Source organism: Anolis sagrei, chromosome X (assembly GCF_037176765.1).
Source record: "Anolis sagrei isolate rAnoSag1 chromosome X, rAnoSag1.mat, whole genome shotgun sequence".
Lineage (NCBI taxonomy): Eukaryota > Metazoa > Chordata > Lepidosauria > Squamata > Dactyloidae > Anolis > Anolis sagrei.
The window spans coordinates 62004131-62030701 of NC_090034.1; the positions used below are offsets into that span (position 1 = coordinate 62004131).

At 46.2% G+C, this 26571-nt stretch overlaps 1 protein-coding gene across 2 annotated transcripts in view; it reads right to left on the reverse strand.

Annotated features, from left to right (window-relative positions):
* The window catches only part of LOC132780882 (fibrillin-2), a 150186-nt gene that overhangs the window by 119969 nt on the left and 3646 nt on the right, over positions 1-26571 (reverse strand). Inside the window, exons 1-6 of one of the 2 annotated variants that reach the window (XM_067473612.1) lie at positions 26276-26365; positions 20019-20245; positions 17045-17127; positions 16848-16958; positions 12638-12733; positions 10682-10777 (exon numbers count right to left, since the gene is read on the reverse strand). In XM_067473612.1, coding sequence (XP_067329713.1) covers positions 10682-10777; positions 12638-12733; positions 16848-16958; positions 17045-17127; positions 20019-20197 — 565 coding nt within the window. In that variant the 5' untranslated portion in view covers positions 20198-20245; positions 26276-26365. Of the gene's footprint in view, positions 1-10681; positions 10778-12637; positions 12734-16847; positions 16959-17044; positions 17128-20018; positions 20246-26275; positions 26366-26571 lie in introns of those variants that run through there. The other variant, XM_067473613.1, reaches the window with a different exon arrangement.

A 26571-nucleotide genomic window follows, 5' to 3' on the forward strand; every position in this document is an offset into this window, starting at 1 on the left:
CAAATCAAAGGCTTGTCGAAACAGGTATGTCTTACATGCCCTGCGGAAAGCTGATAAGTCCCGCAAGGCAAGGACTTCAGGTGGCAGAGTATTCCAGAGTGATGGTGCCACTGCTGAAAAGGCTCTGTGTCTGGTTGCTGTTAGACACAAGTTCTTGACACTGGGAATTTCCAACAAATCTTGGTCCTCAGAACAGAGGGATCTCTGGGGTTGGTAGGGGGTGAGGCGGTCCCTCAGGTACATCGGCCCCAGACCATGCAAGGCCTTAAAGGTGAGTACCATCACTTGGAAAGTGATCCGGTGCTCAATTGGTAACCAATGCAGCTGCAGTAAGATTGGGGTTATGTGGCATCTCATCGGAATTCCCGTAAGAAGCCGAGCAGCTGCATTTTGTACCAACTTGAGCTTCCGGATCACCGACAGAGGAAGGCCAATGTAGAGGGCGTTACAGTAGTCCAGTCTTGAGATGACCGTAGCCTAGATCACCGTAGCTAGGTCGTCCCTGGACAGGTAGGGCGCCAGCTGTCTAGCCTGCCGCAAAGAAGGCGGTTCTGCTAACGGCGGAGACCTGGCCCTCCATCGTTAGCAGAGAGTCCAAAAGGACTCCCAGACTCTTTACCAATGATGACAGGCGTAGAGCCTCGCCAACCAGGGTAGGCAGCTGGATATCCCCACTGCCCGGTTGACCCAGCCGTAGGATCTCTGTCTTTGCTGGATTCACCCTCAACCTGCTGGCACGCAGCCATCCAGTAACGGCCTCGAGGCACTGATGGGAACAATCGGGTACAGAGTCCGGTCGGCCTTCCATCTTCAGCACCAGCTGAGTGTCATCAGCGTACTGGTAACACTCAAGCCCAAAACCTTGAACCAGCTGAGCAAGTGGTCGCATATAGATGTTAAACAACAGAGGGGAGAGAATGGCCCCTTGAGGAACCCCACAAGATAGAGGGGACCTCTCAGAGACCAGGCCTCCCCTCTCCACTCGCTGTCCACGGTTGTGAAGAAAGGAGGACAGTGTTTAAACCTGTCCCCCGGACTCCAACAGCAGCAAGGCGGTGGGTCAAAAGATTGTGGTCGACTGTGTCAAATGCTGCTGTGAGATCCAATAACACAAGCAGCGCTGACCCGCCCTGGTCCAGCTGGCATCAAAGGTGATCCGTGATGGAGACCAGCACAGTCTCTGTCCCGTGCCCCGCACGGAAGCCGGACTGGAAGGGATCTAGTCCGGCTGTGTCGTCTAGGAATTGCTGCAACTGCTCCGCTGCTGCCCTCTCAATCACCTTGCCCAGGAACGAGAGATTCGAAACTGGGCGGTAACTGGAGGGAACCGAAGAATCTAAATCTGGTTTCTTCAGCAGGGGAGAGACCACCGCCTCTTTTAAACCCTCTAGAAAAACTCCTTGCTCAAGGGAGCTGTTTATGATCTTCAACAGAGGGTCACGTAATCCCTCCAAGCAGGATTTCACCAACCAAGAAGGACATGGATCAAGGGAGCAAGTGGTCGGTCTAGCTGCAGCCATGAGCCTATCGACAGCCTCTGCGTCCAGCGGGATGAACCGGTCGAGGACGGGCCCAACAAGCTGTAGACAAGTCTATAAATGCTGAATACAGCCTCATCCCCCTTGAATTATACTCTTGAATTATGTGCTGCAGGACAAGGCAATTATCTATGGTTGAACATCCCTGTCGGAAGCCTGATTGTTCTTCACAGAAAATATACTTTTCATTGGCCCACTGATCAATTTTAATCAAAAGATATTTTGCGTACATTTTTGCTGTGATATCAATCAGGCTTATGGGCCGATTGTTCTTTGGATTTGTTTTTTTCTCCATTCCTATGAATAGGGACGATAATACTAATCTGCACAGGTGGTCGGGGTCCTCTAGGTATACTGCATGAATTGTTAATGTGAGAGAAAAGTGCTGCTAAAAGTTGGACCCACCAATCACTATTGTTCTTGAAAAGTTCAGCCAGCAAAAAATCCTCCCCTGGCGCTTTATTGTTTTGAAGTGTGTTAATAATAGATATTACTTCATGTGGCTCAACTTGCGGCCAGGCTGGGAGGGTGGCAGGATTGTAATAAGTTGTTACGTGTTTTGCTTTGTTTGAATTCCCTGCCAACTCTATATTTGGGGCTGAAATTTGGGGTCACGTCAATTTGGCTAAAATTGAAGCCTTCCAAGCTAAGCAGCTTCGTTCCCTCTTGGGCCTTTCCAGAACAACGCTGACGGCGGCAGTCAGGCCTGTAGCTGGGGGGAGGGGGGGTTAGGGGTTCAACCCCCCCCCCCCGAAATTTTTCAGGTTAAAAAAACCTGGTTTACTCATGAATTTTAACTGGTTAACCAAATCCCCCTGCTAAGTCTATGAGACGCAAAAAATTAAGAGTCCCTCCAGAACTGCAAGCACTATCTCAAGCAAATATTGACAATTTATTCACACTGTCATTACTTGCAGCAATAGCCGATGTAGTGAAGCAACTAAGTTTGGGGGGGGGGGGGAGTGTTGAATTATCTCATTAAGGAGGCCAGACTTGGTGGAGGTGGTTGACAGGGGCGGAGCTGCAGGCTATAGAAGGCTCCTCTGCCCCCTGCTGTGCTCTTTGCTTCAGCGTGAGATAGGAGGCAGGTTACAACCCCCCCATGAAATTTTCACACCCCCACCCAAATTTTCAACCCCTCACAAAAAAAATTCCTGGCTACGGCCCTGGCGGCAGTAAAGGCGGAGTTAGGAATGCTCCCAGTAAAAGCTCAAATCTTAATAAGACAATTCAATTACTGGTCAAAAATAAACACATATTCTGTTGTGGCTGAGCTATTTTCTGACGATGAGGATGATGGGATTCAGATTCCTGCTGGGATTCAGCTTCCCGGCTCTTTGTCTGTGCCTCAAATCTCTGGGACTGCTTCTGAGGTTCCCACAGACAGTGCAGTGTCAACACAGCTGTTTCCATCAGAAAGGAATTTTAACAAAGGAGATAGCGAACAGGTGCCTTCCCACGCTGATACCGAAAGTGTAGATAATGACTTGACCTGGCAAGTCAGGCAGAGTTCTCGTCTGGCCAGCAGATGAGAAGCCAGCTCGGTGAAAGGTCGTCGCAATGCTTTTATGATGATGAGAGCCTAATGTTTTCATGTTAGAAAGGTATTTAGGCCTTTTGCAAACTCTGAGAAAGCATCAGTTCAACGTAGCTTACTAGCCTGGAAACTTCATGGAATAACCTTAGCCTGGAAAGCAGTACGCTTGGGATTTCTTGCATTGTGATTCATGGAGCAATTGTTTCATTGCTTGTACCTGGGACTCTGGTTTGAACTTTGCCAATAGGATTGTGTCTCCTGTTTTTACCTGAAGGTCTTTGGAACTATATTCTGCATTTAACCTTATTCTTTGGAACTTTGACTTGGATTTTTTCCTCAATAAACTATAAAACTACAGCTCTTGCAAGGTGGTGTTTGGAAGTAAGGTGAAGCTTACTCTGAGTTGCAACATATTCATTACTACCATATCTATGGTTGTTAGTGATTGAAAATTACTGTATATTCCGGGGTACTAGATGACTGGGTTCTTGGGGAGGCGAGGCCTACCACATGCATCCTAGACCCCTGCCCATCCTGGCTGGTAAAGGAAGCCAGAGAGGGTTTGGCAGAGCGGGTAAAGGTGGTGGTTAATGCCTCCCTTCGGGAAGGCAACATTCCAGCCAGCTTAAAACAAGCTGTTCTAAAACCGCTGTTGAAAAAACCATCACTGGACCCCACTCAATTCGTCAACTTATGGCCAGTTTCCAATCTCCCCTATTTGGGCAAAGTCCTGGAACGTGTGGTGGCCTCACAACTCCAGGAGTTCCTGGTAGACACGGATTATCTAGATCCGGCGCAGTCTGGCTTTACGCTGGGGCATGGTACCGAGACAGCCTTGGTCGCCTTAGTGGATGATCTTCGCCGGGAACTGGACAGGGGGAGCGTGTCCCTGTTGGTTTTGCTGGACCTCTCATTGGCCTTCGATACCGTCGACCACGGTATCCTTCTGGAATGCCTCGCGGGAATGGGTCTTGGGGGTACTGCCTTGCAGTGGCTCCAGTCCTTCCTTGAGGGTTCAGTACTGTCCCCTGTGTTATTTAACATTTACATGAAGCCGTTGGGAGAGATCATCCGGAGTTTCAGGGTGCAGTGACATCTCTACGCAGATGATGTCCAACTCTGTTACTCCTTCCCACCTACTACTAAGGAGGCTGTTCAAGTCCTGAACCGGTGCTTGCCCGCTGTAACGGACTGGATGAGGGACACCAGATTGAAACTAAATCCAGACAAGACAGAGTCAGTCGAAAGGCCGAACAGGGCATAGGGTTACAGCCTGTGCTTGATGGGGTTACACTCCCCCTGAAGGCGCAGGTTCGCAGCTTGGGAGTGATCCTGGACTCATCGCTGAGCCTGGAGACCCAGGTTTCAGCGGTGGTCAGGGGAGATTTTGCACAATTAAAACTTGTGCGCCAGCTGCGCCCGTACCTTGGGAAGTCTGACTTGGCCACGGTGGTCCACGCTCTGGTTACATCCCGTTTAGATTACTGCAATGCTCTCTACGTGGGGTTGCCTCTGAAGACTGCCCGGAAGCTTCAACTAGTCCAATGTGCGGCAGCCAGATTACTAACAGGAGCGGGATACAGGGAGCATATTACTCCTCTGTTGCGCCAGCTCCACGGGCTGCCAGTTAGCTTCCGAGCACAATTCAAAGTGCTGGTCTTAACCTATAAAGCCCTAAATGACTCCAGCCCAGTTTACCTGTCTGAACGTATTCTCCCCTATGAGCCATCAAGATTGCTAAGATCGTCTGGAGAGGCCCTGCTCTCGGTCCCACCGGCCTCACAAGCGCGCCTGGTGGGGACGAGGGACAGGGCCTTCTCGGTGGTGGCCCCTCGACTCTGAAACTCCCTTCCACTGGAGAGTAGAACAGCCCCTTCTATCTTGACGTTCAGAAAACAGGTGAAAACTTGACTATGGAAACGGGCATTCGAAGAATGTGTCAAGATCCTGTGATATAAATGGATGATGACGAACAATGATTTTAGGATGACCACTGTAATTATGACTATACTTTGCTATTTTAATGTTTTAGTGTAATTTGGATTATGATGTTTTAATGATTGTTCGTAATATTGTTTGTTGGAAACCGGCCTGAGTCCCTCGATGGAGGTGAGAAGACCGGTATACAAAACTGCTAAATAAAATAAATAAATAAATAAATAAATAAATAAATAAATAAATAAAACGTAAAACCTTATAAAATGTTGGGGGTTGTCTAGTACGCCGGGTATAAAATTAAAATAATAATAAAATTACATACGATGGCTGCCTTGGCCTCGGGCTCCCCTCCTCCTCCGCCTTGGCTCATGGCAGCCTCCCGGGCAGGCTCCCCGTCCTTCCTCCCTTCCTAGCTGCTTTCCTTGCTTAGGCCCAGGCCTCTCCTTTGTTGGCGGCCAAGCCCCAGGGCTGCTTCCCGCGCTGCTCAGGCCATTCTCCTTGTCCAGGCCTCGCGAGAAGCGTCTCTTCTCCCGCAAGACAACGTTGTCTCGCGGGAGAAGAAGCGCTTCGCGTGAGGCCTGGCCAGGAAGGAGGAGAGCGGCCTGAGGAGCACCGGAGGCCCTTCTGATCAGGCCGCTCTCCTTCTTCCTGTCCAGGCCTTGCAAGAAGCACCTGGTTTGAGGAGTCGTCTTAAATCGCGAGTATATCACCAACTCTCTATTTTGTTTCTTAAAGTTGGGGTCGTCTTATAGCCCCAGTCATGTTGTATAGTATACGGTTGTATACAGTAATTCAAATATAGTCTTCATAAATTTGTTGCATAAATTTACTTTAAATGTTGTATTCTGCCAATTGTTCAAAATAATTCGATCTCTAACGACGGTTCCTACCGTCCCCAAAAGTGGTGACCAGGCCCATTCAGCCGAGGTTTTTTGAGCTATTTTGCAGACAAGATCTCGCTACTTCGCCGGGACCTCCCCGCCACAATTGATACAGTGAGAGAACTTGAGACTCTGTGGCCACTTGCTGGGCCCGTCCTCGACCGGTTCCTCCCGCTGGACGCAGAGGCTGTTGATAGGCTCATAGCTGCAGCTAGACCGACCACGTGCTCCCTCAATCCGTGTCCCTCTTGGTTGGTGAAATCTTGCTTGGAGGGATTACGTGACCCTCTGTTGAAGATCATAAACAGCTCCCTTGAGCAAGGAGTTTTTCCAGAGGGTTTAAAAGAGGCGGTGGTCTCTCCCCTGCTGAAGAAACCAGACTTAGATCCTTTGGTTCCCTCCAGTTACCGCCCAGTTTCGAATCTCTCGTTCCTGGGCAAGGTGATTGAGAGGGCAGCAGCGGAGCAGATGCAGCAATTCCTAGACGACACAGCCGGACTAGATCCCTTCCAGTCCGGCTTCCGTGCGGGGCACGGGACAGAGACTGTGCTGGTCTCCATCACGGATCACCTTTGATGCCAGCTGGACCAGGGCGGGTCAGCGCTGCTTGTGTTATTGGATCTCACAGCAGCATTTGACACAGTCGACCACAATCTTTTGACCCACCGCCTGGCTGTTGCTGGAGTCAGGGGGGCAGCTTTAAACTGGCTGTCCTCCTTTCTTCACAACCGTGGACAGCGAGTGGAGAGGGGAGGCCTGGTCTCTGAGAGGTCCCCTCTATCTTGTGGGGTTCCTCAGGGGGCCATTCTCTCCCCTCTGTTGTTTAACATCTATATGCGACCACTTGCTCAGCTGGTTCGAGGTTTTGGGCTTGAGTGTTACCAGTACGCTGATGACACTCAGCTGGTGCTGAAGATGGAAGGCCGACCGGACTCTGTACCCAATTGTTTCCATCAGTGCTTCGAGGCCGTTACTGGATGGCTGTGTGCCAGCAGGTTGAGGGTGAATCCAGCAAAGACGGAGATCCTATGGCTGGGTCGACTGGGCAGTGGGGAGATCCAGCTGACTACCCTGGATGGCGAGGCACGACGCCCGTCATCATTGGTAAAGAGTCTGGGAGTCCTTTTGGACCCTCTGCTGACGATGGAGGCCCAGGTCTACGCCGTTAGCAGAACCACCTTCTTTCACCTGCGGCAGGCTAGACGGCTGGCCCCCTACCTGTCCAGGGACGACCTAGCTACGGTGATCCAGGCCACGGTCATCTCAAGACTGGACTATTGTAACGCCCTCTACATTGGCCTTCCTCTGTCGGTGATCCGGAAGCTCAAGTTGGTACAAAATGCATCTGGTCGGCTTCTTGTGGGAACTCCGATGAGATGCCACATAACACCAATCTTACTGCAGCTGCATTGGTTACCAATTGCATTGGTTTCAAAGTGATGGTACTCACCTTTAAGGCCTTGCATGGTCTGGGGCCGATGTACCTGAGGGACCACCTCACCCTCTACCAACCCCAGAGATCCCTCCGTTCTGAGGACCAAGATTTGTTGGAAATTCCCAGTGTCAAGGCCTTGCGTCTAACAACAACCAGATGCAGAGCCTTCACAGCAGTGGCACCATCACTCTGGAATACTCTGCCACCTAAAGTCCGTGCCTTGCGGGACTTATCAGCTTTCCACAGGGCATGTAAGACATACCTGTTTCAACAGGCCTTTGATCTCTGATTGTTTTTAAATTGTTTTAAATTGTTTTTAAATTGTGTTCAATTTTAGCCATTCTTGTAAGCCGCTCCGAGCCCCAGGGGAGTGGCGGCATATAAGTTCGAATAATAAATAAATAAATAAATAAATAAATCAGTTATAACACATTCAAAGGAATGTTTGGCATGTCTTAATGTTTGACTCCTGTCTAAAATTAATGAAATAGGTTGCATTCCTATAAAAATAAATAAATAAACAAACCAGATGAATCCCAGCAGACTTCCTTGCTTATGCTTAGAGGATCAAGTCCAGCGCAACCAAAAGACATCATGGTTAGTGGCTCTAAATCAGTGTTTCTCAACCTGGGGTCGGGACCCCTGGAGGGGTCACGAGGGGGTGTCAGAGGGGTCGCCAAAGATCATCTGAAAACACACTATTTTCTGTTGGTCATGGGGTTTCTGTGTGGGAAATGTGGCCCAATTCTGTCACTGGTGGGGTTCAGAATGCTCTTCGATTGTAGGTGAACTATAAATCCCAGTAACTACAACTCACAAGTGTCAATGTTTATCTTCCCCAAACTCCACCAGTGTCCACATTTGGGTATATTCAGTATCTGTGCCAAGTTTGGTCCAGATCCATCCTTGTTTGAGTCCACAGTGTTCTCTGGATGGAGATGAACCACAACTCCCAAACTCAAGGTCAATGCCCACCAAGGACTTCCAGAATTTTCTGTTGGTCATGGGAGTTCTGTGTGCCAAGACTGGTTCAATTCCATCGTTGGTGGAGTTCAGAAGGCTCTTTGTAGGTGAACTATAAATCCCAGCAGCTACAACTCCCAAATGAAAAAATGACATCCCCCTCCCCAACCTCACCAGTTTTCAAACTTGGGTGTATTGAGTGAGCTTCTCACAAAAGGAATATTCATTTAGGAGTCCACATATTCATTTACCTGACTATTCCACTCCCGCTACCCTTGAGAAGAACATATACTAGGGCTAGATTTGAACAATTCAGTATTATGTTGCAAACCGGACGTTACTGTAGCATTCCAAGAAGTGAGAGATTCTGCGTTTGGGGAGAACAAACAGTGGAAGATGTCGAACATTTCTTGATTGACTGTCTAGCATATGCCGAACTACGAGACAGATATTTACACCCAATATTGTCCATCTGCAGGTCCAGCAACAGAAGTGATCTTCTGACATTCCTCTCGCAAGGTCAGGAAAGATCCACCATAATCAGAGTAAGCCTTTTTATTCTGAAAGCCCTCAAGAAAAAGAGCACATTTCCTGGATAAAGAACCAGGAAAATAAGACTCTGACTGTGAATAGTGGGTCAGCTACTGTCCTCACCTTTTTGCCTTGTCTTTTACTCGTTTTGTATTTTGAAATGGTCATATGACTGATCAAATAAATAAATTATTATATAACACCATCATATACATGTTAAACAGTTCCAAAACTATTCTACCACGAAGAATAAGCTACAAGTGGCCAAAATTTCAAAGTTGGGCAGAAGAAGAGGCCGAAGAGGAGGAGGAGGATGAAGAAGAGAAGGAAGACAGACAGACAGAGGGCTTGACAAACAGATAGATAGAGGGGTAGGTAGCTAGGGAGATAGATGGATGGATAGAAAGATATAGATAGGTAGATGAGGAAAAAGAAGAAGAAATTCAAAACGATCTTGACAGATTAGAGAGATGGGCCAAAACTAACAAAATGAAGTTCAACAGGGACAAATGCAAGATACTCCACTTAGGCAAGAAACAACGAAATGCAAAGATGCAAAATGGGGGACGATGCCTGGCTCGAGAGCAGTACGTGTAAAAAAGATCTTGGAGTCCTCGTGGACAACAAGTTAAACATGAGCCAACAATGTGATGTGGCGGCAAAAAAAGCCAACGGGATTTTGGCCTGCATCAAGAGGAGCATAGTGTCTAGATCTAAGGAAGTAATGCTACCCCTCTATTCCGCCTTGGTTAGACCACACCTGGAATATTGTGTCCAATTCTGGGCACCATAATTCAAGAGAGATATTGATAAGCTGGAATGTGTCCAGAGGAGGGCGACTCAAATGATCAAGGGTCTGGAGAACAAGCCCTATGGGGAGCAGCTTAAGGAGCTGGGCATGTTTAGCCTGAAGAAGAGAAGGCTGAGAAGAGATATGATAGCCATGTATAAATATGTGAGAGGAAGCCACAGGGAGGAGGGAGCAAGCTTGTTTTCTGCTTCCTTGGAGACTAGGAGGCGGAGCCATGGCTTCAAACTACAAGAGAGGAGATTCCATCTGAACACGAGGAAGAACTTCCTGACTGTGAGAGCCGTTCAGCAGTGGAACTCTCTGCCCTGGAGTGTGGTGAGGCTCCTTCTTTGGAAGCTTTTAAACAGAGGCTGGATGGCCATCTCTCGGGGGTGATTTGAATGCAATACTCCTGCTTCTTGGCAGGGGGTTGGACTGGATGGCCCATGAGGTCTCTTCCAACTCTTTGATTCTATAAGAAGATATTTCTTTTCCATGTCAGGAGTGACTTGAGAAACTGCAAGTCACTTTCGGTGTGAGAGAATTGGCCATCTGCAAGGATGTTGCCCAAGGGACGCCCTAAGGGTGTTTGAAGTTTTACCATCCTTGTGGGAGACTTCTCTCATTTCCCCGCATGGTTAGCTGGAGCTGACAGAGGGAGCTCATCCTTGCTCTCCCTGGATTTGAACCGCTGACCTGCCGGTCCTCAGTCCTGCTGGCATAAGTGTTTAACCCATTGCAATCCAGGGGTTCCAAAAAGAAGAATGAGGAAGAAGGGGGAGGAGGAAAAAGAAGGAGGAGGAGGAGGAGGAGGAGGAGGAGGAGGAAGAAGACAAAGAGAAAGAAATAGAAGAGGAGAAGAAATAGGAAGAAAAATAAGCAAAAAGGAGGAAGAGAAGGAAGAAGGAGGAAGAAGAGAAGGAGAAAAAGAAGAGGAGAAAGGGAAGGAAGAAAAGAGGAGAAGGAAGTAGAAGAAGAAGAGGAAGAAGAATGAGGGAGAAGAGCTGCCTCAGTGTGGCCCTCCTTCCTTCCTCCCTGCCCCGCCACTGCCCTGCCCGGCAGGCCTACCTCTCTCACACTGGGGCCCGGTGAAACCGTAGACACAGGCACAGCGGTTGGGCCCGATGCAGCGGCCCCCGTTCTGGCAGCCACTCTCGCACACAGCTGCGCGCACAAGGGAGGGAAGCAACAAAGAAGGAGTCAGTCCGTACGGTCGCCCCTCTGACCCCTCCCCACAGAGGGCCACCCAGCCTATGGACCAAACCTTCCAGGGAAGGATAAGTAGGTGGGTGAGAGGCTAGATAGGTGAGAGATTGGATGGATAGAGGGCTTGACAGACAGATAGAAGGGTAGGTAGGTAGGGAGATAGATGGATGGATAGACAGATATAGATAGGTAGGTAGGTAGGTAGGTAGAGATAGATGGATAGATAGATAGATAGATAGATAGAGAGAGAGAGAGAGGTAGATAGATGGGTGGATGCATGGATGGAGGGAGGAATGGATAGATAGATTGAGGGATAGATGGATGGATGGATGGATGGATAGATGTACGGACGGACGGACAGACAGACAGAGATAGATGAAGGGATAGATATGTAGATGGATGGGTGAATGGATGGATAGAGGGATAGATGAATGGATAGATAGATAGATAGATAGATAGATAGATAGATAGAGAGTCAGAGAGAGAGAGAGAGATAGGTAGATGGATGGGTGGATGCATGGATGGAGGGAGGAATTGATAGATAGATAGATAGATAGATAGATAGATAGATAGATAGATAGAGGGATGGACAGAGAGACAGAGATAGGTGGAGGGATAGATATGTAGATGGGTGGGTGAATGGATGGATAAAGGGATAGATGAATGGACAGAGGGATAGTAGGTAGGTAGGTAGGTAGGTAGGTAGGTAGATAGATAGATAGACAGATAGATAGTCAGAGAGAGAGAGATAGGTAGATGGATGGGTGGATGCATGGATGGAGGGAGGAATGGATAGATTGAGGGATGGATGGACGGACGGACAGACAGACAGAAATAGATGGCGGGGTAGATATGTAGATGAATGGGTGAATGGATGGATAGAGGGATAGATGAATAGATAGATAGATAGATAGATAGATAGATAGATAGATAGACAGATAGATAGTCAGAGAGAGAGAGAGGTAAATGGATGAGTGGATGCATGGATGGAGGGAGGAATGGATAGATAGAGAGAGAGAGAGGAATAGATGGATAGATATATGGACTGACAGATAGGTGGAGGGATAGATATGTAGATGGAGGGGTGAATGGATGGATAGAGGGATAGATGAATGGACAGAGGGATAGTAAATAGATAGATAGATAGAGGGATAGATGGATGGACAGAGGGATAGTAAATAGATAGATAGATAGATAGATAGATAGAGGGATAGAGGGATAGATGGATGGACAGACAGACAGAGATAGGTGGAGGGATAGATATGTAGATGGGTGGGTGAATGGATCGATAGAGGGATAGATCAATGGACAGAGGGATAGTAGATAGATAGATAGATAGATAGATAGATAGATAGATAGATAGATGATAGATAGATAGACATGATAGATGAATGACAGAAAAATGGGATGATAGAGAGTAGGTATATAGGGGTAGATAGATATGAGAGAGAGGGAGGCAGGGTGGATGATAGAAAGATGATAGAGAGATAGATGATAGATGACGGATGGGTGATAGATGATAGACAGATGTCAGACAGATCAGAGACAGAGGCAGAAAGATATGAGATATCCCTCCTGAAAGATGGCCACCCAGCCTCCAGAGATGGAGACAGGCAGACAGATAGATGGATGGATAGATAGAACGAATAGATGAATAGATAGATAGATAGATAGATAGATAGATAGATAGATAGATAGATAGATGAGATAGAGTCATAGAGTGCTGGGTTTAGAAGAGATACCACCCGACCCCTCCTGATGGATGTCCACCCAGCCTCCTGTTGCTCTGTGCAAGAGCAGGAGCCCTCTATAACTCACGCTGCCCGCAGTGGGTGCCCGTGAAGCCCTTCTGGCACAGGCAGGACTCCTCGCTGCAGCTGCCGCCATTCATGCACCGCGCACCACAGGGCTGGCCTGCAGGAGGAGGGATTGGGTGATTATCATATTCCGGTATTAATTTATATTCTTATGTCATTAATCATCATCCTCTTCATCATCATCATCATCACCTTGATTTCTGCACTACCTCTGAGGATGCTTGCCATAGATGCAGGCGAAACGTCAGGAGAAAATGCCTCTAGAACATAGCCATATAGCCCGAAAAAAATCCACAAGAACCTATTGATTCCAGCCATGAAAGCCCTCGAAAATACATTATTAATTTCTCTTCCTGTGCCCCATTTTAAAGGTTAGCCTTAAGTAGACATCATTTTAAAATGGTAATAAGCTTCTAAGCACCACAACACCCATGAGATGACAAGTCTTTCCCACATTTAGGAATCCCCTTGAACTTCCTGGGCTGAATGCTATGGAGTCTATTGTCGGATGGAGTTTGGGATCAGGGGGGCTGCCAAAGAGGGCTGGGTCCTCACCAAAGTACAAATCCCAGCATCTCATGTGTTAAGGACCAAAGAACACATGCCATTCATTGTTCAAATTGTTATTTATTTACAGTATTTCTACCCCACTCCATCTCACCCCAGAGGGTTAGGCAAACCCACTGGCCTCGTTTCCGCAAGACCCCTCAACCTCTGGGGATGCCTGCCATAGATGTGGGCAAAACGTCAGGAGAAAATGCTTCTGGAAAATGGCCATGCAGCCCAGAAAACTCACAAAAACTCAGTGATTCTGGCCATGAAAGCCTTCGACAACACAAAGTTTATTATTATTGCTCCTACTACTATTGTTATTATTAGGTTCTGAAAATGCCTAAGATGGCGCTTGAGGGGGGGCAGGGGGAGACCCCAGAAGTACTTATCCTCGGGTGTCTGACCGCAGGGGGAGGGGGGACAAGGGCCTGCCTTGGCCAATCCCTTTGCCTTGAGAGCCCCCTCCCCTCCCCTCCCCTTGTGACCCCTGGGTCGTGCGGGAATGTGAGGCATGCAGACCCCTGCCCGCCTTTCCAGCCCCCTCCCCTCCTCTCCCTCGCTCCCTCCCTTGGCAGGCAAAGGCAGGCGCACATTCCTGGCATCTTCCAGGCATCGCTCAGAAGATTGTGAACATCTGGGGCCTCCCTCCATTTGTTCTTGGAGCGAAAGAAAGAAAGATAGAAAGAGAGAAAGAAAGAAATCCAAGGCGGAGAAGGAAGGAAGGAAGGAAGGAAGGAAGGAAGGAAGGAAGGGAGGAGAGAAGGCAGGCAGGCAGGCAGGCAGGCAGGAAGGAAGGAGAGAATGAGAGAAGGAAGGAAGGAAGGAAAGAGAGAAGGAAGGAAGGGGACAAGGAAGGAAGGAAGAAGAGAAGGAAGGAGAGAAGGAAGGAAGGGGACAAGGAAGGAAAGAAGGAAGGAGAGAAGGAAGGGAGGGAGGGAGGCAGGCAGGCAGGCAGGAAGGAGAGAATGAGAGAAGGAAGGAAAGAGAGAAGGAAGGAAGCAAAAAAGCAAGGAGGGAAGAAGAGAAGGAAGGAAGGAAGGAAGGAAGGAAGGAAGGAAGGAAGGAAGGAAGGAAGGAAGGAGAGAAGGAAGAAAAGAAGTAAGGAAGGGGACAAGGAAGGAAGGAAGGAAGGAAGGAAGGAGGGAGGGAAGGAAGGAAGGAAGGAAGGAAGAAAGAAAGAAAGAGAGGGAGGGAGGGAGGGAGGGAGGGAGGGAGGGAGGGAGGCAGGCAGGCAGGAATGAAGGAGAGAATGAGAGAAGGAAGGAAGGAAAGAGAGAAGGAAGGAAGGAAGGAAGGAAGGAAGGAAGGAAGGAAGGAAGGAAGCAAAAAAGCAAGGAAGGAAGAAGAGAAGGAAGGAAGGAAGGAAGGAAGGAAGGAAGGAAGGAAGGAAGGAAGGAAGGAGAGAAGGAAGAGAGAAGGAAGGAAGCAAGAAAGCAAGCAAGGAAGGAAGGATGGAGAGAAGGAAAGAGAAAAGGAAGGAGAAAAGGAAGGAAGCAGACCCCCTTCCTCTCTCTTTGGAGAAACTAGGGCCTGTGAAGCGGCCATGAGGTTCAATGGGACTTTGATAATACCACTACTACTACTACTACTAATAATAATAATAATAATAATAATGGCACTAGGATGCAACCTATAGAATACTACTACTACTACTACTACTACTTATTATTATTATTATTATTATTATTATTATTATTATCCCACCACCATCTCCTAAAAGGGACTCGGAGTGGCTTACAAGGCACCCCAGGTGCAATATAACATAAGCGGTGAAAGGTAACCGAATTTTGCAGTTTCCCTTAGCTCTGTCTAGGAATTTTGCACAAACTCAGAGCCCTCTAAATTCGGCACTTTTATTGCTCCCATGGTACTGTTTTCATAATGTTGTGATATTTTTCTATTTGGTTTGGTTTTGTTTTGATTTTATTGCATTACGTTTTAACTTTGTGCTCATTGGGTTTGTCTTTTTGTAAGCCACCCCGCGTTCCTTCTAGGAGTTGGAGGTGGGGAATAAAAAAGTTATTATTATTATTATTATTATTATTATTATTATTAAAGGTAACGTTTTTCCCTTGACATTAAGTCTAGTCATGTCCAACTCTGGGGGATGGTGCTCACCTCCAAGGTCATGTGGCCACTGGAATGATTGCATGGAGCACCCTTACCTTCCTGCTGGGGCAGTACCTATTGATCTACTCACATTTGCATGTTTTCGAACTGTTAGGTGGGCAGAAGCTGGGGCTAGGAGTGGGAGCTCACCCAGCTCCCCAGATTTGAGCTGCCAACCTTTTGGTCAGCAAGTTCAGCAGCTCAATGGCACTCCAACATAAACAGTACATGAGTATGAAACAAGATCACATATAAAATTATAAAAATAATAACAACAATAGGACTGGGATCCAACCCATGATATAATAGTATAATAATAATAATAATAATAATAATAATAATAATAGTGTAATAATATTAACAACAACAACAACAATGTGCTGGCACACCAAGAGATTTGATTCTTTTTCTTGCACTGTTAGTTTGTTTGAATTCATTTGGGCCATGCATTTTGCAATTGGGTAGCTTTCCCCTGGTTGCAGTCATAGGGCCAACAACCTATCAATCATTGTTAGAGCCTTTAGATCCACCCCTTTCACCAGGTTTGGAGGGAAAAGGGGACTTTTAGTTCAGTCTTACAGTTTGGAACCTTACAGCAGGACGTGTGGGCTTTCTCTGTCCCACTTGTAAAAAGCTTCACTTCTTACAGCTTTTGCTGGGGGAAAAGGAAAACCTCTACAGCTTTTGCTGAGGAAAAGGGAAAACCTCTACAGCTTTGCTGGGGAGTAAAGTTACAGTTCTGCAACTTTGCTGGGGGAATACAGCCAGCTTTGCTGGAAAATAAAGGAATTGTTCTGCAGCCTTCGTGGGCAAATCTACAGAACACCAGCTTGGCAGATCTACAGCAACCATTGCCTGGTAAGGGACCACTCGAGCTATCCATAACGCAGCTTGGAGCCGGGAGTTGGTGCCTCACGCCAGCAGGGTAAAAAAAGATTGCCCAAGGAGGGGTCGGAAGGTTTCCCTAAAGAAGATAGGAACAGTTTATCAAGCAGTTGCCTGTCCCTTGTTGGCAGATCGAGAAAGCTACCAGCTTTTTAAGATTATATAGCATTTAATTCATTTGTTCGAAGATTTAAGCCTTAATAAAGAACTTTGTTGAACCTATTTTGAGCCTCTACAGAAGTTTGTGTTGGGAAACCTATGGGAGCCTTTAGCTGAGGCACCCCGGTGTCCCATTGGGCATACAGAAAGCACGTCCTGTAAACAGACATTGTCATAAGCCCAGTGCACGACGGCACAAACAACAATGATATAATGGCACTGGGATCCAGCCTATAGATGATGATGATGATGATGATGATGATTATTATTATTATTATTATGGCACTGGGATCCAACCTGATTGCATTAAAACAATAATAACAACAACAACAATGGTCCCATTATCCCTGGAACTTGAACTGCGACCGCTCTGCTTGTTGATTTCCTCAAACTTACAAAGTCTGAGTCATTTCTGTATAACACGAAGGCAATCCTTTGCTCTAACCAACGGCATTAAAATAATGGGGATGATGATGATGATAATGATGATGATGGGGGCAGCTCACCTGCTCCTCCTCCTGCTGCTCCCGCACAGTTTGGGGAGAGCTGCCCATTGGCGCAGGTGCAGATGTTGGGCCGAGAGCAGAAGCCATCTCCGCAGGAATTCCGACAAATAGCTGTTGGGAGGAAGAAAGAAAAGAAGGAGGATGAGGAGGAGGATGATTATAATGATGCTGATGGTGATGATGATGATTCTACTCACGGACGATGCACTGATTGCCTCCTGGGAGTGTCTTCCATCCAGGGCAGCAATACGAATGGAACCGTGACCCGCACACGTTGGGTCTGCAAGGCAAAGGGAAGAAGGAGGCTAGTCTCCAACCATATCATATCCATCAGGCAAGCCCCCACCTTAGCAGCCTTTAAGAAAGATCTAAAAACTTGGCTTTTTTGATGTGCCTTCGGAGAGTGACCCATACACTCCATCTACAGTTGCCCACATGATGCACTTTCCCCTGTCCTTAATGAAGACCAAACCCCACTGCTCCTCCTTCTCGGGCTCCTCCCCTACAAATACACTTTCTATATTTCCTATCTCACCCAGGGTATTAACATATTAACATTTTATCTTGCACATCTGGCCCGCCCTTTGTGTTTGATTTTTATTATGTTATTTTGCACTGTTTATTTTATTTTGTTACATTATGCATTTTGTTGTGTTTAATTTTCTGCTGTTTTGTATCTTATTTTGCTGTATTATGTTAGCCGCCCCGAGTTCCCTTTGGGGAGATGGTGGCGGGGTATAAATAAAGATTATTATTATTATTATTATTATTATTATTATTATCTGTCGATTTCAATCATATCTATGGCTGGATGGCCATCTGTTTGGAAGACTCCAGTGGTGTCCTGTACTGGATGGCCCTCTTTGGGGTCTCGTCTAACTCTAGATGTCTATGATCTATCTATCTATCATGCATATGTATGTATATATGTATATATGTATCATATGTGTGTGTGTACACACACACACACACACACACACACACACATATATATATATAAGATAAAGGTAGTCCCCTGACATTAAGTCCAGTCATGTCTGACTCTGGGGTGTGGTGCTCACCTCCATTTCTAAGCCGAAGAGCCAGCGTTGTCCATAGACACCTCCAAGGTCATGTGGCCGGCATGACTGCATGGAGTTTTCGAACTGCTAGGTTGGCATATTATTTTATTATCATAATCAATTAATTAATGGGTTGTAGGTTTTTTCAGGCTATATGGCCATGTTCCAGAGCAGGGGTCCCCAAACTACGGCCCGCGGGCCACTTCTGGCCCGCCAAGGGCACTTATCCGGCCCGCGGAGGAGGAGCGCCCCCCACACAATGCCCCTCTCTTGGCTGGCTCATGCTATCCGTCAGGCCCGATGGGCAGCATGAGCCAGCCAAGGGCAGCTGCTCCACGTGGCCTACTCGCACGTAAAGCACCTCGCAAGGTGCTTTACGGGCGAGTAGACCGTGCGGGGCTGCTCCTCCCTTGGCAGGCTCACGCTATCCGTCAGGCCCGATGGGCAGTGTGAGCCAGCCAAGGACAGCTGCTCCGCGTGGCCTACTTGTGCATAAAGCACCTTGTGAGGTGCTTTACGCGTGAGTAGGCCGTGCGGGGCTGCTCCTCCTTTGGCAGGCTCACGCTATCCGTTGGGCCTGATGGGCAGTGTGAGCCAGCCAAGGGCAGCTGCTCCGCGTGGCCTACTCGCGCATAAAGCACTTTGTGAGGTGCTTTACGAGCGAGTAGGCCGCGCGGGGCTGCTCCTCCCTTGGCAGGCTCACACTGCCCATTGAGCCCGATGGGCAGCATGAGTCAGCCAAGGGAGGCTGCCCCGGCGCTCCATGCAGTCATGCCGGCCACATGACCTTGGAGGTGTCTACGGACAACGCCGGCTCTTCAACTTAGAAATGCAGATGAGCACCACACCCCAGAGTCAGACACGACTGGACTTCATGTCAGAGGAAAACCTTTAACTAGGAAAATTGTGGAAGATCCAGGGTGGGAGAAAGAACTCTTGTCTGTTGGAGGTAGCTATGAATGTTTCAATTGGCCACCTTGATTACCATATCATAGCCTGACAGTTTTTAGGGAGAATCCTTTGTTGAAAGGTGATTAGCTGGCCCTGATTGTTTCTTGTCTGGAGTTCCCCTGTGTTTGAGTGTTGTTCTTTATTTACAGTTATAATTTTAGAGTTTTTTAAATACTGATAGCCAGATTTTGTTCAGACTAGAAATAGGAAGATTTCCCATTCTCTGCTCCTGGAATTACTGCCTAAAGAGGGCTAGAAAGAACCCCCTCTAAGGGCCCTTCCACACAGCAAAATAAGATACGTGCAATGTGCATAGGAATTTTTTAATTGATTTTTTTATATAAAAAAACTATAGTCCGGCCCTCCAACGGTCTGAGGGACAGTTAAAAAGTTTGAGGACCCCTGGTGTAGAGGCATTCTCTCCTGACGTTTCGCCTGCATCTATGGCAAGCATCCTCAGAGGTAGTGAGGATGCTTGCCACTTGTCACTACCTGAGGATGCTTGCCATAGATGCAGGCGAAACGTCAGGAGAAAATGCCTCTAGAACATGGCCATATAGCCCGAAAAAACCTACAACAACCCAGTGATTCCGGCCATGAAAGCCTTCAACAATTAATTAATATTAAATTATTTATTATCATAAATAATAGTTATTTTATTATGAAATTATTTTATGATTATTATAAAGAATTATAAAATAATTATTTGATAACAAAATAATAGTTTAATAATGATTTAATAATAATAAAAACAACAAAATAATAATGTTGTTGTTGTTCATTCGTTCAGTCGTCTCTGACTCTTCGTGACCTCATGGACCAGCCCACGCCAGAGCTCCCTGTCGGCCATCACCACCCCCAGCTCCTTCAAGGTCAGTCCAGTCACTTCAAGGATGCCATCCATCCATCTTGCCCTTGGTCGGCCCCTCTTCCTTTTACCTTAAATAATAATACCTTACTAATAATTACTAATAATATAGTAACAACAACACCAATAATGGCAGCAACCATGAGGAGAGCAACCTCTGGTGGGTCCCATTCTTCAGGGCACTCCACTACTCCCTTTGCTAAGTTTTTTATGTGGCGGGGAGTTCCACAGCTCAACGGATGCATTGTGCATAATGATATTAATATTAATAGTAATAGCAATGGTGCTGACCCACGGAGGGTGTCGTGTCCCCTGCGGCGGACTCGGCTGGAGGGCGGCGGCTGGCTCTCAGGTCCAGAGGAGGAGGAGGAGGAGGAGGAGGAGGGGAGACCTTCCTCTTGGCTTGGACAGATGGACAGCAATGGCAGGAAGCAAACCCCGCCCAGCAGGAACCGGGCCCAGGCACCCATGGCAATGGCCAATGGGGACTGAAGAAAAGGAAGGAAGGGGGTCCCGACCTGGCAAAAGACAAAGAGAAACACAGGCACCATGAAGACGAGGAACAGGGCAAGGTTGCAAAGGGTATACAGTGAGGTCAAGAAATACATCAATGGCTAATGAGACACAATGAGGACTATGAACATGTCAAGGTGGCAAATATGACACAATGGGACTAGAAGATGGCAAATTGGCCCCCATGAGGACTAGGAACACATCAAGATAGCAGGCATCACATAGTGAGGACTTTAAATACATCAAGTTGGTAAAGAATATACAGTGAAGACAAGAAACACATCAGTGGGTAATGCAAAACAATGAGGAGTAGGAACACGGAAAGGTGGCAAATGGGACACAGTGAGGATTAGAAATACTGTATATACTCGAATATAAGCCTAGTTTTTCAGCCCCTTTTTTAGGCTGAAAAAGCCCCCCTCGATTTATACTCGAGTCAAGGTTATTTATTATTTTACTTTGTTATTAGTAGTATTTATTATTTAATCTTTTACTCTATTTGTTATTATTATTACATTTACATTATTTTACTCTATTACTATCATTATTACATTTATTATTTTACTCTATTATTATCATTATTACATTTATTATTTTACTCTATTATTATTAAAATTTATTTTTCTCTATTCATTATCGTTTGATTACATTTTTATTGTACTCTATTATTATTACATGTATTATTTTACTCTATTATTATTATATTTACATTATATTACTCCATTATTTTATTACATGTATTCTTTTATTCTATTATTATATTTACATTATATTACTCCATTATTATTTTATTACATGTATTATTTTACTCTATTATTATTACTATGATTATTATTACATTTGTTATTTTACCCTATTATTGCTGTTATTCTTACATTTCCATTATTTTACTCTATTATTATTTTTATGACATTTATTTTTCTCGATTTATTAGCATTTTATTACATTTTTATTGTACTCTATTATTATTACATGTATTATTTTACTCTATTATTATTATTATTATATTTAATAATAATATTATATTACTCCATTATTATTTCCATTATTTCCATTATTATATTATATTACTCCATTATTATATTACTCCAATATTATTATATTACTCCAATATTATATTACTCCATTATTATTTCCATTATTTCACTCTATTATTATTTTTATGACATTTATTTTTCTCGATTTATTATCATTTTATTAATTTTTTATTGTTCTCTATTTTTATTACATGTATTATTTTACTCTATTATTATTAAATATAATTATAATAATAATAGAGTAAAATAATACATGTAATAAAAATAGAGAACAATAAAAATTTAATAAAATGATAATAAATCGAGAAAAATAAATGTCATTAAAATATTATTATATTTAATAATAATATTATATTACTAAATTATTATTTTATTACATGTATTATTTTACTCTATTATTATTATTATTATTATTATTATTACATTTGTTATTTTACTTTATTATTACTGTTATTCTTACATTTCCATTATTTTACTCTATTATTATTTTTATGACATTCAGTATTTTACTCTATTATTATTGGAAGGATACACAAGCACATTTACACCGAAGAAGATTAGAATAATGGTTTAATCAGAGTTCGACATAAATTACAGTTTTATGTAAGAATTCAAAAACATTTTTCCTCCTGATGCCTCAATTAGTTTAATTTCATTGGTATCTATTTTTTATTTTGAAATTGGCCCATAGCTGCTGCATTTCCCACCCTCGGCTTATACTCGAGTTAATACGGTTTCCCAGTTTTTTGTGGTAAAATTAGGCACCTCGGCTTATATTCGGGTCGGCTTATACCCGAGTATATACGGTACATCAAGATGGTAAATGGTATACAGTGAGGACTAGGGTGGCAAATGGCACACAATGAGGACTAGAAACACATCAAGATAGGAAGCATCATATAAAGAGGACTAGAAGTACATCTTGGACATCTCAGGGGCTTTTGATACCATCGATCATGGTATCCTTCTGGGACAACTCTCTGGGATGGGTCTTGGGGGCACGGTTTTGTCGTGGCTCCGGTCCTTCCTGGAGGGTCATTCCCAGATGGTGAAGCTGGGAGACACCTGCTCGGACCCCTGGCCTTTGTCCTGTGGGGTCCCGCAAGGCTCCATTCTGTCCCCCATGCTTTTCAACATCTACATGAAACCGCTGGGAGAGGGCATCCGGAGTTTTGGAGTTGGGTGCCATCTCTATGCAGATGACACACAACTCTATTACTTATTTCCACCCAACTCCAAGGAGGCCTCTAGGGTGCTGGACGAGTGCCTGGCCGCTGTGTCTATCTGGATGAGGAGGAACAAGCTGAAGATCAATCCCGACAAGACAGAGGTCCTCCTGGTCGATCGTAAACCGGATTGGGGTATAGGGTGGCAACCTGTGCTGGACGGGGTTACACTCCCCCTGAAGTCACATGTCCGCAGTCTGGGTGTCCTCCTGGACTCATCACTTACGCTTGAAGCTCAGGCGTCGGCGGTGGCTGGGAGGGCCTTCGCACAATTAAGACTTGTGAGCCAACTGCAACCGTACCTCGTTAAGTCAGATCTGGCCAGGGTGGTCCATGCCTTAGTCACCTCCAGATTGGACTACTGTAACGCACTCTACATGGGGCTGCCCTTGAAAACGGCTCGGAAATTTCAATTGGTACAACGGGTGGCAGCCAGGTTACTAATCGGTGCTTCTTACAGGGAGCGGTCAACTCTCCTGTTTAAGGAGCTCCACTGGCTGTCGTTCATTTTCCGGTCTCAATTCAAGGTGCAGGTTCTTACCTACAAAGCCCTGAACGGTTCGGGACCCGCCTACCTGCATGACCACATTTCTGTGTACGAAGCCACACAATCTCTTCGATCATCTGGAGAGGCTCTGCTCATGCTCCCACCTCCTTCGCAGGCACAATTGGTGGGGACGAGGGAGAGGGCCTTCTCCGTGGTGGCCCCTCGACTCTGGAATTCACTCCCTAAGGACATCAGATCAAGGGTCTGGAGAACAAGCCCTATGAGGAGCGGCTTAAGGATCTGGGCATGTTTAGCCTGAAGAAGAGAAGGCTGAGAGGAGATATGATAGCCATGTATAAATATGTGAGAGGAAGCCACAGGGAGGAGGGAGCAAGCTTGTTTTCTGCTTCCCTGGAGACTAGGATGCGGAACAATGGCTTCAAACTACAAGAAAGGAGATTCCATCTGAACATGAGGAAGAACTTCCTGACTGTGAGAGCCGTTCAGCAGTGGAACTCTCTGCCCCGGAGTGTGGTGGAGGCTCCTTCTTTGGAAGCTTTTAAACAGAGGCTGGATGGCCATCTGTCGGGGGTGATTTGAATGCAATATTCCTGCTTCTTGGCAGGGGGTTGGACTGGATGGCCCATGAGGTCTCTTCCAACTCTTTGATTCTATGATCAGACATGCCCCAACGCTGGCAGTCTTTAGGAGGAGCTTGAAAACGTGGTTGTTCCAGTGTGCCTTCCCAGAATAAGGAAAACTCTTCGCAATATGTCCTCAAAGGCACTTTAATATTGACTTAGGATTGTCTGTGCCTCCTTCTCTTTCTTTGAAAACCCTATCCTAGTTATACCCTACCTTGTTTATGCCCAGCATTTTAAATTTTAATTATTACATAATTATATACATAGGTTTTTAAATGCTGTATGTTATTGTTATTGTTTATTGCTTGTTGTGTATTTTTGTTTTTGAGTTTTTATTTTAACTGTTTTGTATTGATTATTTGTTATCGTTTTTGTTTATTGATGTGCTGTGGGCTTGGCCTCATGTAAGTCGCACCAAGTCGCTTGGGGAGATGGTAGCGGGGTACAAATCAAGTTTTATTATTATCATTATCATCATTATTATTATTATTATTATTATTATTAACTTTATTTGTACCCCGCTAGCATCTCCCGAAGGACTCGATGCGGCTTACAAAGGCCAAGGCCTCAAAAACATAGCATAACAAATACACAACTCAAAGCAAATCAAAACAATTAAAGCAATATCAAAAACAACAGAACAATTAAACAATACACCAAACACAATAAAACTGGGCCGGGCCAATGTAATGGGTACAGATTAAAAGTACTGATGTGACAGGTGGTATGTCGGATTTTAGGGTAATTGCAGTGTGCAAGCAATCTTAAACTCTAATAAAGTGCTTCTGGGACAGGTTGTTGGAGTTTTCCTATTCTGGAAAGGAACATCGGAACAGCCAGGTCTTCAAGTTCTTCCTAAAGACTGCCAACGTAGGGGCCTGTCTAATGTCTTTGGGGAGGGTGTTCCAGAGTCGGGGGGCCACCACAGAAAAGGCCCTGTCTCGCGTCCCCATCAGACGCGCCTGCGACGCAGGGGGAATCGCGAGCAAGGCTTCTCCGGATGAGCGAAGAGAACGCGTGGCTTCATAGACGGAGATGCGATCACGCAGGTAGGATGGTCCCAAACCGTTTAGGGCTTTGTAGGTAAGCACCTGCACCTTGAATTGGGCTCGGAAGATAAATAATAAACGATCATTATTATCAAGGTGGCAAATGGGGCACAGTGAGGACTAGGAACATGTCAAGATAGCAAGCATCACATAATATGGACTAGAAACACACCAAGGTGGCAAATAGTATACAGTGAGGACAAGAAACGCATCAATAGCTAATGCGACACAATGAGAATTAGGAACATGTCAAGGTGGCAAATGGGACACAGTGAGGATTAGAAATGCATCAAGATGGCAAATATGATACAGTTGAGGACTAGAAGTACATCAGGGTGGCAAATGGGGCACAAGGAGGACCAGGAAGATGGCAAGATGTCAAACTGCAAGCAGAGGGGGCCCTAGGTAATTTTCAATGGTAAGCAAGCAGTAATTTGGCGCCCCCACCCCAACCAATCACTGATATATATTTTCTGTTCGTCGTGGGAGTTCTGTGTGCCATATTTGGTTCAATTCCATCATTGGTGGAGTTCAGAATGTTCTTTGATTGTAGGTGAATTATACATCCCAGCAGGGGCGGCTCATCCATTATGCGAAGTAAGCGGTTGCAGAACACTTTTTTTTGCCAGGGGTGCAGAGGCGCCTCTGTAAATGCCCCTCAACCGCCACTTGAGGAGCGCCCCCTCAGCTCACAACAGCCCTAGCAGTCCGGGGGGAGCCTCGGCTTTCTTGCTTCGCTGCCGGGCGATCCTCTTCCCAAAGGGGCCGGGCCCTTGAGCCTCACCTAGACCCTCTCGTTCCTGCTCCACCCGGCTACCAGGTGCACAAGCAGAGCCGGCACTCAATCGTTCTCCGTGTTCGATCCCTTCCCCATGACCGGCTCCCTTTCCCGATCCCCCGGCGCTCCACCCACCTCCTCTCCTCTCCCCAATCCGCGGGTGGGCCAAGAGGCGGAGCCACCACATCTGGCCCGCTTTGGGTCCGGAGGCGTGTCTGAAGACCCCAGCGTGCACACCAAAAGTCACCTCTTCTCCTGACTTTCCCTTCAGCCATTGGGACCGAGAGAGAGAGAGAGAGAGAGAGAGAGAGAGACCGACCCTCTGGCTGGAGGTATCTCCCACCTCCGCTCCCTCCTTTGTTTTTGTGCCTACCTTCAGGAAAGGTGGGCATCTCCACCTCTGTCTCTCTCTCTCTCTTGGTCCCAAAGGCTGAGGAAAAAGTCAGGAGAAGAGGTGACTTTTGGTGCACACGCCGGGGTCTTCAGGCACATCTCCGGACCCAAAGCAGGCCAGGCAAGGGAGCAAGTGCGGCAAGTGCAGTTACTGGGATGTATAGTTCACCTACAATCAAAGAGCATTCTGAACTCCACCAATGATGGAATTGAATCAAATACGGCACACAGAACTCCCACGACGAACAGAAAATATATATCAATGATTGGTTGGGGGGCGGGCGGCAAAATACAGTTTGCTTACCTTTGAAAATTACCTAGGGCCGCCTCTGCATCCCAGTAACTACAACTTGCATACGTCAAGGTCTATTTCCCCCCAAGTGCGCCTCTGGGCAAAATCAACTATACTGCAAAGGCTTACTTTGCGTAAGGGTTGAGCCGCCCCTGACTGCAGGCGTTTGCTCTTGCCTGAATGGATTGGGAAAGACTTGTCCCTCTCCTCATCCGTCTCTATCTGCTTCGAACTCAAGTTTGCAGTAAAAGTGGCAGAAAAGCCTTGAGTTAGTTAATGCTTCCCAGATGTATGAATGCATGCGCTACTCTCTGCGGAAGAAGGCGAAGAAGGAGAAGGAGCCATCTTTTCCCTTTGGAGGTGGGAAGGAAGGAAGGCATGGCTCCCTTTGCAAGAAGCAGACAAGTCTTTGCAAGGAGAAGGGA